At 62.2% G+C, this 12,060-nt stretch overlaps 1 protein-coding gene across 5 annotated transcripts in view; it reads left to right on the top strand.

Moving 5' to 3' along the window:
* Positions 1–12,060, top strand: part of PIP5K1C (phosphatidylinositol-4-phosphate 5-kinase type 1 gamma) — a 75,420-nt gene that overhangs the window by 39,085 nt on the left and 24,275 nt on the right. For all 5 annotated transcript variants that reach the window (XM_036845753.1, XM_036845756.1, XM_036845757.1 and 2 more), the window contains exons 8-15: positions 564–769; positions 2,503–2,586; positions 4,191–4,239; positions 6,118–6,202; positions 7,895–8,056; positions 8,931–9,069; positions 9,160–9,192; positions 10,345–10,449. In XM_036845753.1, the coding sequence (XP_036701648.1) occupies positions 564–769; positions 2,503–2,586; positions 4,191–4,239; positions 6,118–6,202; positions 7,895–8,056; positions 8,931–9,069; positions 9,160–9,192; positions 10,345–10,449 (863 nt within the window). The remainder of the gene's footprint in view (positions 1–563; positions 770–2,502; positions 2,587–4,190; positions 4,240–6,117; positions 6,203–7,894; positions 8,057–8,930; positions 9,070–9,159; positions 9,193–10,344; positions 10,450–12,060) is intronic.

Raw genomic sequence — 12,060 nt, 5'->3', positions numbered from 1 at the left:
GGCCCTCACCTCACATCGGGCCGTGCGGGCTCCGAGCTGCCCTCCTCCACGGGCAGGTGCTTCTTAAGAAACAAGAAGGCCTGCCAGGCTCCTTGCAGGCCTTGCAACTGCAGTCCACCGCGGCCCCCTCGGCCTCAGAGGCGAGGATATGGAGGCCTGGCAGGGCTCAGGCCAGGCCTGGGTCCTCCAGGGTCCCCTCTGCACCCCGGCTCCCAGACCCCTTTGGAAGCTCGACACAGACTCCCCAGAAATCCACCAGACACCTCAGGGCCCCACAGCTTCCAAGAGCCCACCCCCCGCAGGGCCCGGGTGTCCACGTCCTGGGCTGCACCTCGGGGCCTGGAGCAGGAGTGGCGGCCAGTGAACCGGGCTCCTGAACCAGGGCCAGGGCAGCCTGGCCTCGAGTCAGAAGCTGTGCCCCAGGCCCAACGCTGGGGTCCCCAGTGGGATGCGGACGGGGCCTCCCACCTGGCTGTGGGGACTGAGTGGACACAGACGCAGGTGGGGCGGGGTGTGGGGGTCGGGGGGCAGCTGGCGCCTCCCCCTGACCGCCGGCCCCGCAGGTGCTGGAGAGCTTCAAGATCATGGACTACAGCCTGCTCCTGGGCGTGCACAACATCGACCAGCAGGAGCGTGAGCGGCAGGCCGAGGGCGCCCAGAGCACCGCTGATGAGAAGCGGCCGCTGGGCCAGAAGGCGCTCTACTCCACGGCCATGGAGTCCATCCAGGGCGGGGCCGCGCGCGGGGAGGCCATTGAGACGGACGACACGTAGGTGGCGGGGCTCGGGGGCTTCCCGCTCTCGTCGCTGCCCCGGCCCCCTTGCCAGGCGAGAAGCGGGCGGGGGAGTCGTGAGGAAGGCGAGAGGGATACGACCGAGTCCAGGGTCTGGCCTGTTCCTGGTTTGTCAACCGGACAGCAGCGCCCACCCATCCCCCAGCCCCCCGCGCCCTGAGGGGTGGACGGCGGACACACAGCTGCGGCCAGGTGTTCTGACCAGGGCGTCCAGGTCAGTCAGTCAGTAGACGGAGGTCATTGGCCATCCCTGTGGGAAGCACAGGTCCCCTTCCCTCCTGCTGGACCCCAGGGTGGGTTAAAGCGCCACCGTAGGCAGCAAAGCTGGAAAGGTGTTGAAAGACAGCCCCGGAGAAGGTGGAAACAGCTGTGGATGAGGGACCCTTTCATAGCAAGATACCAAACCCGGGGTGCACCAGGGGCAGGGCTGAGAACGGTCCTTCCCTGGCGATGCCAGGCGGCAGTGAGGGGTGACCGGGTCCAGAGAGGAGTGCGTCCCCCGACCCCACCCACCCGGCCGACCTGGTCCTGCCCTGGGGGCTTGGGCGCGGTCACAGACATACGGGGTAGCCCTACCGCCCACGCTGTGCTTCTCACGTTCAGGGTCGGGTCACTTTCTCTGAGGCGTCCTGGGCACTGTGGTGGGTGGGGCAGCGTCCCTGCCCTCCAGTCGTGACAACCACACATGTCCCCAGACAGCATCACTGTCCCATGGGGACAGAGCCGCCCCAGATGGAAACCGCTGCTGTGGACAGGTGTCACGATTGTCCCCTCATCACCAGGCACTGACCATGCCGGGAACCGGCGGCACCCTCCACTTCCGGACGCTGTTCAGTCCTTGGGGCGTAGGGGGCCCTGGAGGAGGAGGGTGGCGTCCCCCTGTCTTCAGTTGGGAAAAGGAGGCTCAGAGTTGGGGGTAGCCGTCAGGGTGCAACAGCCGGCTGGGGGACGGGCCGAGGCTTGACCCCGGCCTGGCCACCACACTGGGCCGCCAGCTGAAGGGCCCTGACCGGGCTGAGGCTGGGGGGACACGAGCTGGCCCGGAGCTCAGCCGTCTGGCGTTCGTAGGGTTGATGCCAGACCAGGCGAGATGGCAGGGCGTGAAGGTGAGCTCGGGTGTGGAGTGTGGCTGGCAGAGCCTCTGGGGCCCTAGTGACTGCAGGACAGCTGCTGCATCGTCCGACCTCACTAAGTGCGCTGGGCAGGCTCGGCCTGGGGCTGCGTGAGGCCATTAACTCCCCAGGCTGCACCTGGAAGCCTGGTCCTGCCCGGGAGCCTGCGCGTGCACGTGCGGGCATGTGTGCGTGTGCCTGCACGTGTGTGCAAGTTCCGCGTGTGCACGTGTGGGGGGTGTGCACACATATGGGTCTCGTGGCCGGGACCCCTCTGTACCTTGTGGCCTCCAGCTTTGACTTGGTGAGCTGGCCGGGAGAGCTGCTCGACCCCTCACCAGGATGGGGTTCCCAGGTGCTTGGACACCCTCTGAGGGTCCAGCCAGGCTGCCACCTACAGGGAGCGTGTGGATCCTCAAGCCCCAGGCCCCATCAGTCCTGCTTGCGTCTCCCTCCACCTCTGTCCCCGCAAGTCCCAGACCAGGCCCAGGGCCACAGGCTCGGGGCTCCAGGCCACCTCCAGCCTGTGCCCCTGACAGGCGGGCCCACCCCTGGGCCAGCTCTGCAGGTGCTGATACTCTCGACCCCTTTCCCCAGGATGGGCGGGATCCCCGCTGTGAATGGCCGCGGGGAGCGGCTTCTGCTACACATTGGTATCATCGACATCCTGCAGTCCTACAGGTGGGTGCCCGCCCCCTATCCTGCGGTCCTCCAGGTGGGAGCCCGCGCCCCCTCCAGCCTGCGGTCCTACGGGTGGGTGCCTACCCCCGCCCTGTCTCCCCACTCCCCAGTGAGAGCCCGGTCAGGGCCAGGTCAGGGCCAGTGCAGGGCTGGGTGGTGGGTGAGGTGTCGCCAGCTGACTGACTCTGGGCCCTGCCGTGTGCCGAGTGCTGGGCTGAACAGAGCAAGACGGAAACACCCTGTGGCTGGGAAGCGCAACATCTCTGGAAGGTTCCTACACTTCCAGAAATAAATGCTCACAGCCGGTGCCACGTGCCGTGTGGTCTCGAGTGTGGACACGAGCGTGGTGTAGCTGAAGGAACAGACGCCCTTGGGTGACAGGCAGCTCCGTTACCCATGCTTTGTGCTTTGCACGCTTACAGCAGTGAGCGTCTCTTGTTAGTTTTTTTTTTTTTTTAAAGAATTTATTTATTTAATTAATTTATTTCTTTATGCCTGTGTTAGGTCTTCGTTTCTGTGTGAGAGCTTTCTCTAGTTATGGCAAGCGGGGGCCACTCTTCATCGTGGTGCGCAGGCCTCTCACTGTCGCGGCCTCTCTTGTTGCGGAGCACAGGCTCCAGACGCGCAGGCTCAGTGGTTGTGGCTCACGGGCCTAGTTGCTCCGCGGCATGTGGGATCCTCCCAGGCCAGGGCTCGAACCCGTGTCCCTTGCATTGGCAGGCAGATTCTCAACCACTGCGCCACCAGGGAAACCCCTACTTGTTAGTTTTTTATCGAAGGAGTTACACACATGCATCACACACAGTCCAGCCATGACAGGCAGGTTGTGGCTGTGGCGGTCCCCCTTTCCCATCCACAGCCCACCCCGTGCCGGGAACTCCACTTGGCGTTGGGTGACTTCTCTGCCTGCCGGTCACCTCTTGCCCATCAGACTGCTGACGTTTGCAGCCTGTTTCCTCACCTGAGGGCTGACCCCATCCCCTGCAGGCGTCTCCCTCCCGTTTGGAGCAGGAGCAGGCAGCTTTCCGAGTAGCGAGCCAGGGTTTCTGCAGAGGCCCTGGGTGGGGCGAGGGGAGCGGGACAGCACGGGGCAGGCAGCCACACGCTCACCCCGGGGCAGAGGTGTGTGCCAAAGGAGGGGCTCCTTCCCCCTGCAGCCTAGAGGTGTCCAGGAAGGCTGCCCGGAGGAGGCAACATTCTCCCCAGCCCCGGTGTCGGGCGGGGCCTAGCTGGGGGTCACGGCGCAGGGCACTCACTCCAGCAGCGAGGGGCCGGGCTCAGTCTGGCCCGTGGGAGAGAGGAAGGGTGGTCTCTGTCCCCCACGGGGGGCTATGCACCACGACCTTTCCACTGCCGTGCCCAGAGCATGTGGTGGGAGCAGCCAGCAGCCGGGGGGCGGGGGGGTCAAGGGGGCAGGAAAGGGGAGGTGGCCTCGTTCCTTTAGACCAGGGCTCCTGTACCCCCTTGATGCCAGGAACACTCCCACCCATGCCAACCACAAACGTCCCTAGACACTACCAGTGTCCCCTGGGACGGGCTTGCCCAGAAGAGAACCCTTGGACCCGAAGGTTTGGCTGACGTCCTGCGCGTTTTCTTCTCTGCAGGTTCATCAAGAAGCTGGAACACACCTGGAAGGCTCTCGTCCACGATGGGGTGAGCATCGTTTGTTCATTCATTCCGTCCATCTGTCCACAAACGCACTGACCGTCTCCCTGGGCCAGGCACAGGTGCTAAAGAGCTGAGAGCTGCGTCCCCCTTTCTGGAGCCAGTCACGGGCCAAGGGGTCAGGCCCGAGACGAGGAAGCAAGGCAGCTGCAGGATCCTCAACGAGGGGTCCGAGCCATCCGTGAGGGGTACAGGAAGGCTTCCTGGAGCTGGTCGGGGGGCCCCAAGCTGAGTGGGAAGGATTCCCAAGGACAGGCTGACCCGGAAAGTCAGGGGCCGGCCAGGCAGAGAGCATTCTGGAAACGTGTGATGTGGAGGGCGTCTTGGGCCCCAGCTGCGCCCCGGGGGCAATACTGCACAACTCTGACCCCTGCTGCCCCATGGGGGTGGGGCCTGCTTAGACGGACCGGCTCAGTTATTTGAGAAAAGCTTGAAATTCGTGTTTTCCTGTGAGCGCAGCCAACCCGTGAACATTTGCAATGAATTACTTCAAAATGTAAAAGACTGTGAGCACCAACCCTTGGGGCTAAACAGAGCCTGCCTGTGGGCCCAAGGCAGCCCGCGCACCCCTGGTCCAGCTGTGGACCCTCAGGCGGAGGCCTCTCCTCCCATGGGCCCCCCCGCCCCCCGCAGGCCAGTTCTCACTCAAGTGCTAAGGGCTGTGTGTGCCTGCAGTCTGTAAAATCCCGGGTCCTAACAAGCCCGCTCACCACTCAGAGAGGGTTTGGAGGGTCTGGGCGAGCTTCCGGAATAAGCGCTGAGAAGGTCCAGGTTGCAGCCGGGCGGCCGCAACCCCCGTCAGAGGATTTGAGTCGACTCCCCAGGAGCCTCAAATGTCAATGGAAGTAACCATCCAGGTGTGAGCGACCTGGGGCCAGTAGGATGGCCCTCAGTGTTGGGGGCCAGGTTCTTCCTGTGTGTTGCCGCACACCCCCAGGCGTTGTCCTCTGCCCCTGGCCCCAGCTGGAGGGAGGGGCGCCCTTCCTTTCAGGGCGGAGAGACTTCCGTTAGCTCAGCTCATCTCAGCTCGCCAGCCATTGGCCAGAACGTGGTCACGTGGCCATGTGGCCATGCCTCCACGCAGGCGAGGATCGAGTACAGCGTTCATTGTGGGAGGCCACGTGTCCAGATGGGTTCTGTTCTGTTACAGCGGGGGGAGGACACCGGGCGGTGTCTGGGGACATCTGTGGTGGTCACACTGGGGGGCTCCTGGCATCGAGTGGGTGGGGACCAGGGATGCTGCTCCACACCCCATAGTGCCCAGGACGGCCCCCAGAGAACGACCGGCCTGCTGTCAGCAGTGCTGGGGAGACTGTGCCATAGCAGGCGAGGAGACTGGATCCCGGGGACAGCAAGGGTGTCCGTCCAGGGGCCCGGCCCGTACCGCGCCCCGACCGTGTGCTGGGCTCCCTGCCTGACGGACATCCTGTCCCTACGTCCTGGCGAGCCCGGCAGCCTCCAGTCTCCCCGTGGCACAGATGAGGAGCAGTGCGTGGCCAGGGCCGCCCCCACCTGAGTGCAGGACGCCGGGCCTGCCTGCCCCGAGGACACCAACCTCCCTCTGTCGCAGGGACAGGCCTGCAACCCAACTTTCAAAGCAGCCTCGGGCCGCGCTCTCCCCGACCCTTGCTTTAGAGATTCTTTCCGGTTTCTTGATTTTGATACCTGTTTACCTCTTTGAAACATGGTTCAAAAAGTTAAAATTACAGATGTGGTTATTAGGAAACCACCTCCCTGCTTCCCCGTCCCTACCTGCTCCTTGGGTCCCCTCCCCACAGAGGTTACATCTCGCCCCTGACACGGGAGCCCCCATGGGGCCGCAGCGCTCACCCCTGCCTGCCCTCGGGCCCTTACTTCCCTTCCCAGGACACCATCTCTGTCCACCGGCCCAGCTTCTACGCCGAGCGCTTCTTCAAGTTCATGAGCAACACGGTCTTCCGGAAGAACTCCTGTGAGTGCCCAGGCCCTCTGGGTGGGGGCGTGGAGGGAGGAGGGTGGAAGATCAAGGGCAGGGTAAACCTGGAGCGCTGGTCCTGTGTTCGGCCAGCCTTGGGCCTCAGGCGGGAACTTGGTCCAGGGAACAGGGCAGTCGGGGTGGCCCCTCCGGGATACGGCACAGGGCCTGGTGCCCGCCCAGTCCCCGTCCTGCTCTTCCTCATCCTTCCCGCGCAACCTCGAGCAAGTGACGCCCCCTCCGCACCTCAGTTTCCCCATCTGTACAGAGCCAGGAGGGGGAGGTGTGTTCACGCACGCAATCAGTGGGGAAGCACCGTTGCCAAGGAAACGGGACCTTGCCACACGGAAGCGGCTGGTCATCAGCCAAACTGAGCATCGTCGGGGAGGGCACAGGGCGAGCGTGGTGGCCCTAGCCCATGGCCTCTGGAGGTCCGATGTCCGTGCTGGACCTCCGGAGTCACAGACCCTGGTGCACCCCAGGCCAGACCCCACATGGGGCCTGAAGGGGTCTTTCTCCCTACGTGTCTGTCATCGGCCCCCCAACTCCTCACCCACCCCCAAAAGGCAGGGTGCTTGTTCACTCTGGTCGCTCCACATCCCCAGCGTGCAGCCCGGGACCTGGCACACAGTAGGTGCTCAGTAAGCGTCTGTGGGCGTGGGGATGGGCTTGGTGTGCGCCTTACTGTCCAGGCCTTGCGCTCCATGGGGGCTCCACGCAGGCAGCGGGAAGGGGCAGGCCCAGTGTCTGGCCCTCAGCTGGGGGGCCGCTCTCCCTGCCTGGGCCAGACGTGTGCGGGCCGCGAGCCAGTGCCAGTCACCTGCAGCTGGCTCTTGGCACAGCTCCACATTCTGTGACATCTAGTTTTACGCTGAAGTTGACTGTGGAGGGAATGTTTACACCATGGAAATCGGCAAATACCACAGACCCAGCATCTGTCCCCAGAGAGCCGGTCGTTAACCTTTACCAGCACACCTCTTCCTGGAACCTTCTCAGGGCGCTGTTCCCACTGTGGTCCAGGGAGTTCGCCAGCCTCCAGGGACTGATGGCTGTGCCTAAGGCAAACCGAGCGCCTACTGTATGCGGGAGCTAAGCTCGCCATGCTGGGGGCAGAGGTCACAGGGGCCGCTGGGAGAGGGTGGTGACAGGTCCTGACGGGGCGCAGAGGGCATCCCAGGGTTTACCCCCCTCCCCTGACCCTGATGTTGCAGACGAGGACTTGGGGGCCCCGAGAGCTGAGCTGCATTCCCCAGGCCGTGCAGCCTGCATGGGCGCCAGACCCTTGGTGCTGAGCCCCACTGTCCCAGGCCCTTGACTTCCATGTCAGCGGCGGGGCCGTGGCCGGGTGGGCTGGGACACAGTGGGTGAGGCCCCATAGTGCTTGGTAAATGTTGGCAGCTGCTGGTCTGCTGCTGTTTCTGGGGGCCGGGGTGGGAGTGCTGGGTCCCCGGGAGCTCGTCCCATCTCTCTTGATGGGCAGGACAGGTACCTGGGGCTCCCGGCACCTCCCGAGGCAAGCCGGGTGGAAAGCAGGGCAGGCTTTCTCCACCAAGAGTGAAGAGCACTGGGGGACAGGCTGGAGGCGGGGCAGGGTGGGGGCAACCAGGCTTTTGTACAACGGAGGCACCGGGGGCTGCAGGGCCCGGCCTCGGTGCTGCCACCCAAGCACTAACTGCCCTCCCTCTGCAGCCCTCAAGTCCTCGCCGTCCAAGAAGGGCCGCGGTGCCTTGCTGGCCGTCAAGCCCCTGGGGCCCACTGCCGCCTTCTCGGCCAGCCAGATCCCCAGCGAGCGGGAGGACGCGCAGTACGACCTGCGGGGGGCCCGCAGCTACCCCACGCTGGAGGACGAAGGTGAGCAGGCGGGCCGGGAGGTAAGGGGGCCCCTGGGGCAGGCGTCGTCCCTGGGGGGCTGAGAAGGGAGGGGCTCAGGGAGCAACAGCAGCAGTCCAACGGGAGGAAGGGGCCCCTGCAGCTGGGAAGTGGGGAGCAGCTGGGATGGGGCCCCCGGAAGAGCCACAGCAAGGGTTGAGCATAGAATTTGCCTCCCCGCCCATCCCCCCCAACCCACGCCCCAGAGGTGACAGGCTCCCTTCACATCAGAGGTGCACAGAGACCTGGAGGGATGAAGTGCTTGATGGGGTTGGGCCTGATGTTCTGGAAGGTCCCTCCCGTCCCCTGGGTCAGAGATTCCAGGCAGGGAGGGGCTGGTGGAAGAGCATCAAGGAAGGGAGAAGCTGCCTGTGCAAGAGGCCCTGGGGTGGGACCCGGCCTAGCCTGTTGTGTGGGAGGAACAGCGAGGAGCCTGTGTGTCTGGAGCAGAGGGGGAGGGGGGAGAGGGGGAGAGGAGGAGGGGGGAGAGGGGGAGGGGGGAGAGGGGGAGAGGAGGGGGGAGAGGGGAGGAGGGGGGGGGGGGGGGGGGGGGGGGGGGGGGGGGGGGGGGGGGGGGGGGAGGGGAGGGGAGGGGGGAGAGGGCAGGTGAGGCCTGTGGGCTGAAGGGAGGGGTTCGGATTTTAGTTTGAGAGCAGTGGGAAGCTACTGGAAGGCCTTATGCGGGGGGGGGGGGGGGGGAACTGGAGCACATCTGCCCGCTTAAAGCTGGCAGGGACGACAGTGTGGGGTGGCAGGTGGGAGTGGGGGGCATGGGTGGTGGAGGGTGAGCCGAGTTGTAGGTGGAGCCCAGAGGCCTCCCAGGCCCCCGCAAGTGCCCACCCGCTCCTCGCCACAGGCCGGCCAGACCTCCTGCCCTGCACACCGCCTTCTTTTGAGGAGGCCACCACCGCCTCCATTGCCACGACCCTGTCCTCCACGTCCCTCTCCATCCCGGAGCGGTCCCCCTCAGAGACATCAGAACAGCCACGGTACAGGTGAGCAGACCAGCCGTGTCCCTCCGCGGGGGGCTGTGCGTGGGCGGGGCCTCGCCCCACTTCTCCCACCTGCTTGTGGTCTCTCTGCAGGCGGCGCACGCAGTCCTCCGGACAGGATGGCCGGTGAGCTGAGACCCCAGCCCTCTCCTCTCCCCCCGACCCCGCCACCACCCACCCGCCCCAGTCCCTCCTCCGCTTTCCCCACCCAGAGCCCTTCGTCTCTGACCGCTCCTTTCTGGGCACAGATTCAAGTCAGGCTCTAGAACCGCATAGAATCTCAGGTCATTTTGTGTCTGTCTCCCACCTGGGTGCCCAGAGGACCCTGCTCCCACACCTGCCTGTTGGTTCTTCTTTCTCTTTTTATTAATATTCTTATTCTAAGAGATACAAAAAGGAAAATAGTTAAGATGTTTCCCCCTGCCCCATGCCTGCTCCCCTCTCTGGGAGCAACCCCCCGGACGGATTTTTTGTCTCCTTCCGGAGATATCTGTGAATATACAAGCAGATACACATTCGGGCCTGTCTCTCCTCGCATTTTGACCAGCGTGCACTCTGGGCGGCACACTGCCCTTTACTCTGTTACCTACCAGCAGAAGGTCACCTGTCTGAGCAGGTGGAGCATGTGCTGGTTGCCGTCCCTCTAATGGGCCATGGACACTTGGGTTGTTCCCAGTTGTTTGATCTTGTAACAGGACTGCAATGAAGAGGGCATTTCTGTAATTAGTTGTTTTGGGATAATTCCTGCCAGTTGAAAAAAAGTCATGGTACAAAACATCTTTGGTGCAAAGTGCATCCCCCTCTGTCCAGCTACCTGCTCTGCCGTCAGCCACCATTTTACTCCCTGGTGTTGCCATCAGAGATTCTGCACGCCTGGATGCTGGAATGTTCTGACCCACCTACACCATGGGTCTCAGCCTGGAACCCCAGAACCACCTCTAGTCCAGGCCCCAGGCAGGTGCCTAGCTGCCCCCAGGGGGTGGGCGGGATCCAGGCCACCATTCACTCATTATGCCTCTGCTGGTGCCAGAGTCACAGGATAGCCCCAGGTGGACCCTTGCAGCCCCCAGGCGGGCATGACGGCCAGAGGGACCAGGTGCGAGCTGGGCTGGCTCAGGGCCCTGGTCTGATGGTGCGCGAAGACAGCACCTCGTGGAGGCTTCCAGCTTGTTACTGGGACTGGAAATTGGCACTGGCCTGGAGCTCGGTTGGTGCTCCTGGTCGGGGGGAGGGGGCAGTGAGGAGGGAAACTGAGGCGCGGCTTCCCGTTGCCTCCAGGCCCCAGGAGGAGGCGCATACGGAGGAGGACCTGCAGCAGATCACGGTGCAGGTGGAGCCCGCGTGCAGCGTGGAAATCGTGGTCCCCAAAGAGGAGGATGCGGGGTGAGTAGCCCCTGAGTCCCTGCGGTACCGTTACCTGGTTCCTGCTTTCCCGTTCTGCTCTGGCCCCATTGGTCGAGCGTGGTCACGTGGCCAGCTGGCCGCGGGGCAGGCTGGGAAAAGTAGTCTGCAAGCTGGGGGAGGGAATGAGGCTTCCGGGGAGTGAGGCGTTGGGGGGGGGCAGGGGGCGCGTGATGCCAGGAGCAGCGGGGGTTTTGCACTCGGGGAAGGGTCGCCTCCTCCAGGGCTCAGAGCCGCCCTGTCATCTGAGGTCACGTTCCCTCCCACCCTTCCTCTCTTCGCTCTCTTAGCTTTGCTGGGGCTTAGAAGACAGCGACTTACAAGCTTTTCAAAGAACCGGTTGGGGACTTAGTTACCTCCTTTTCCCCTGTTGTGTTTTGTTTTTATCTCATTCACTGTAACTCGCCAGTAATGACTTCTTTTTTTTTTTTTTTTTAACATCTTTATTGGAGTATAATTGCTTTACTATGGTGTGTTAGTTTCTGCTTTATAACAAAGTGAATCAGTTATACATATACATATGTTCCCATACATATGCATATGTTCCCATGACTTTTTTCTAGCTGCTTCTGGTTTGTTTTCTCACTTGTTTCTTTTTTCCAGTGCTTAAATTCCTTTTTTTTTTTTAAATAATGAGGCCCTTAAGGCTATGTAGTTTCCTCTGAGTACTGCTTTTGCCATGTCCCATGGGTTTTGACATAAAGCAGTTCTTTTATACTGACTCGCACGTGCATGGTTAGTGATTTTTTTCTTATTTCCTCTTTGAATTAAGGTAGGGGCTTTCGACCACCTGAGGGTGATTTTGCCCTCAGGGGAGAGTGGGCAGTGTCTGGGAACATCTTTGGTGGTCACGACCGGGGGTGCTCTTGGCATCATGGTGGGAGCCAGGGACGCTGCTCCACACCCCACAGCGCCCAGGATGGCCCCCAGCAGAGAATGACCTGCCCGATGTCAGCAGTGCTGAGGGGGAGACCCTGGACTAAGACTTTTTAGGGGTGTCTCTCAAGTGTTTAAGATTTTTTGTTTACCTTTTTGGTACTTACTTCTAACTTTATTAGGTTTTGAGCTGAAGAAAATGGCCTAAAAAAGTCTACGCTTTGGGGAATTCCCTGGTGGTTAAAACTCTGCACTTCCACTGCAGGGGGCAGGGGTTCGATCCCTGGTCGGGGAACTGAGATCCCGCATGCCACGCAATGCAGCCAAAAAAAAATCTATGCTATTTTTTTTTTTTTTTTTTTTTTTTTTTTTGGCTGGGTTGGGTCTTCGTTGCTGAGCGCGGGCTTTCTCTAGTTGTGGTGAGCGGGGGCTGCTCTTCGTTGTGGTGCGTAGGCTTCTCATTGCAGTGGCTTCTCTTTGTTGCAGAGCAAGGGCTCCAGGCGCACAGGCTTCAGTAGTTGTGGCAGGCGGGCTCAGTAGTTGTGGCTCTCGGGCTGTAGAGAGAAGGCTTAGTAGTTGTGGTGCACGGGCTTAGTTGCTCTGCAGCATGTGGGATCTTCCTGGACTAGGGCTCGAACCCGTGTCCCCTGTGTTGGCAGGCAGATTCTTCACCACTGCACCACCAGGGAAGTCCCCAAAATTTACTTTTTAAGTGTC

The sequence above is a fragment of the Balaenoptera musculus genome, chromosome 3 (assembly GCF_009873245.2).
Source record: "Balaenoptera musculus isolate JJ_BM4_2016_0621 chromosome 3, mBalMus1.pri.v3, whole genome shotgun sequence".
NCBI lineage: Eukaryota > Metazoa > Chordata > Mammalia > Artiodactyla > Balaenopteridae > Balaenoptera > Balaenoptera musculus.
Note: the sequence above shows the minus strand (reverse complement) of the source record. Positions and strands in the feature narration are given on the sequence as shown.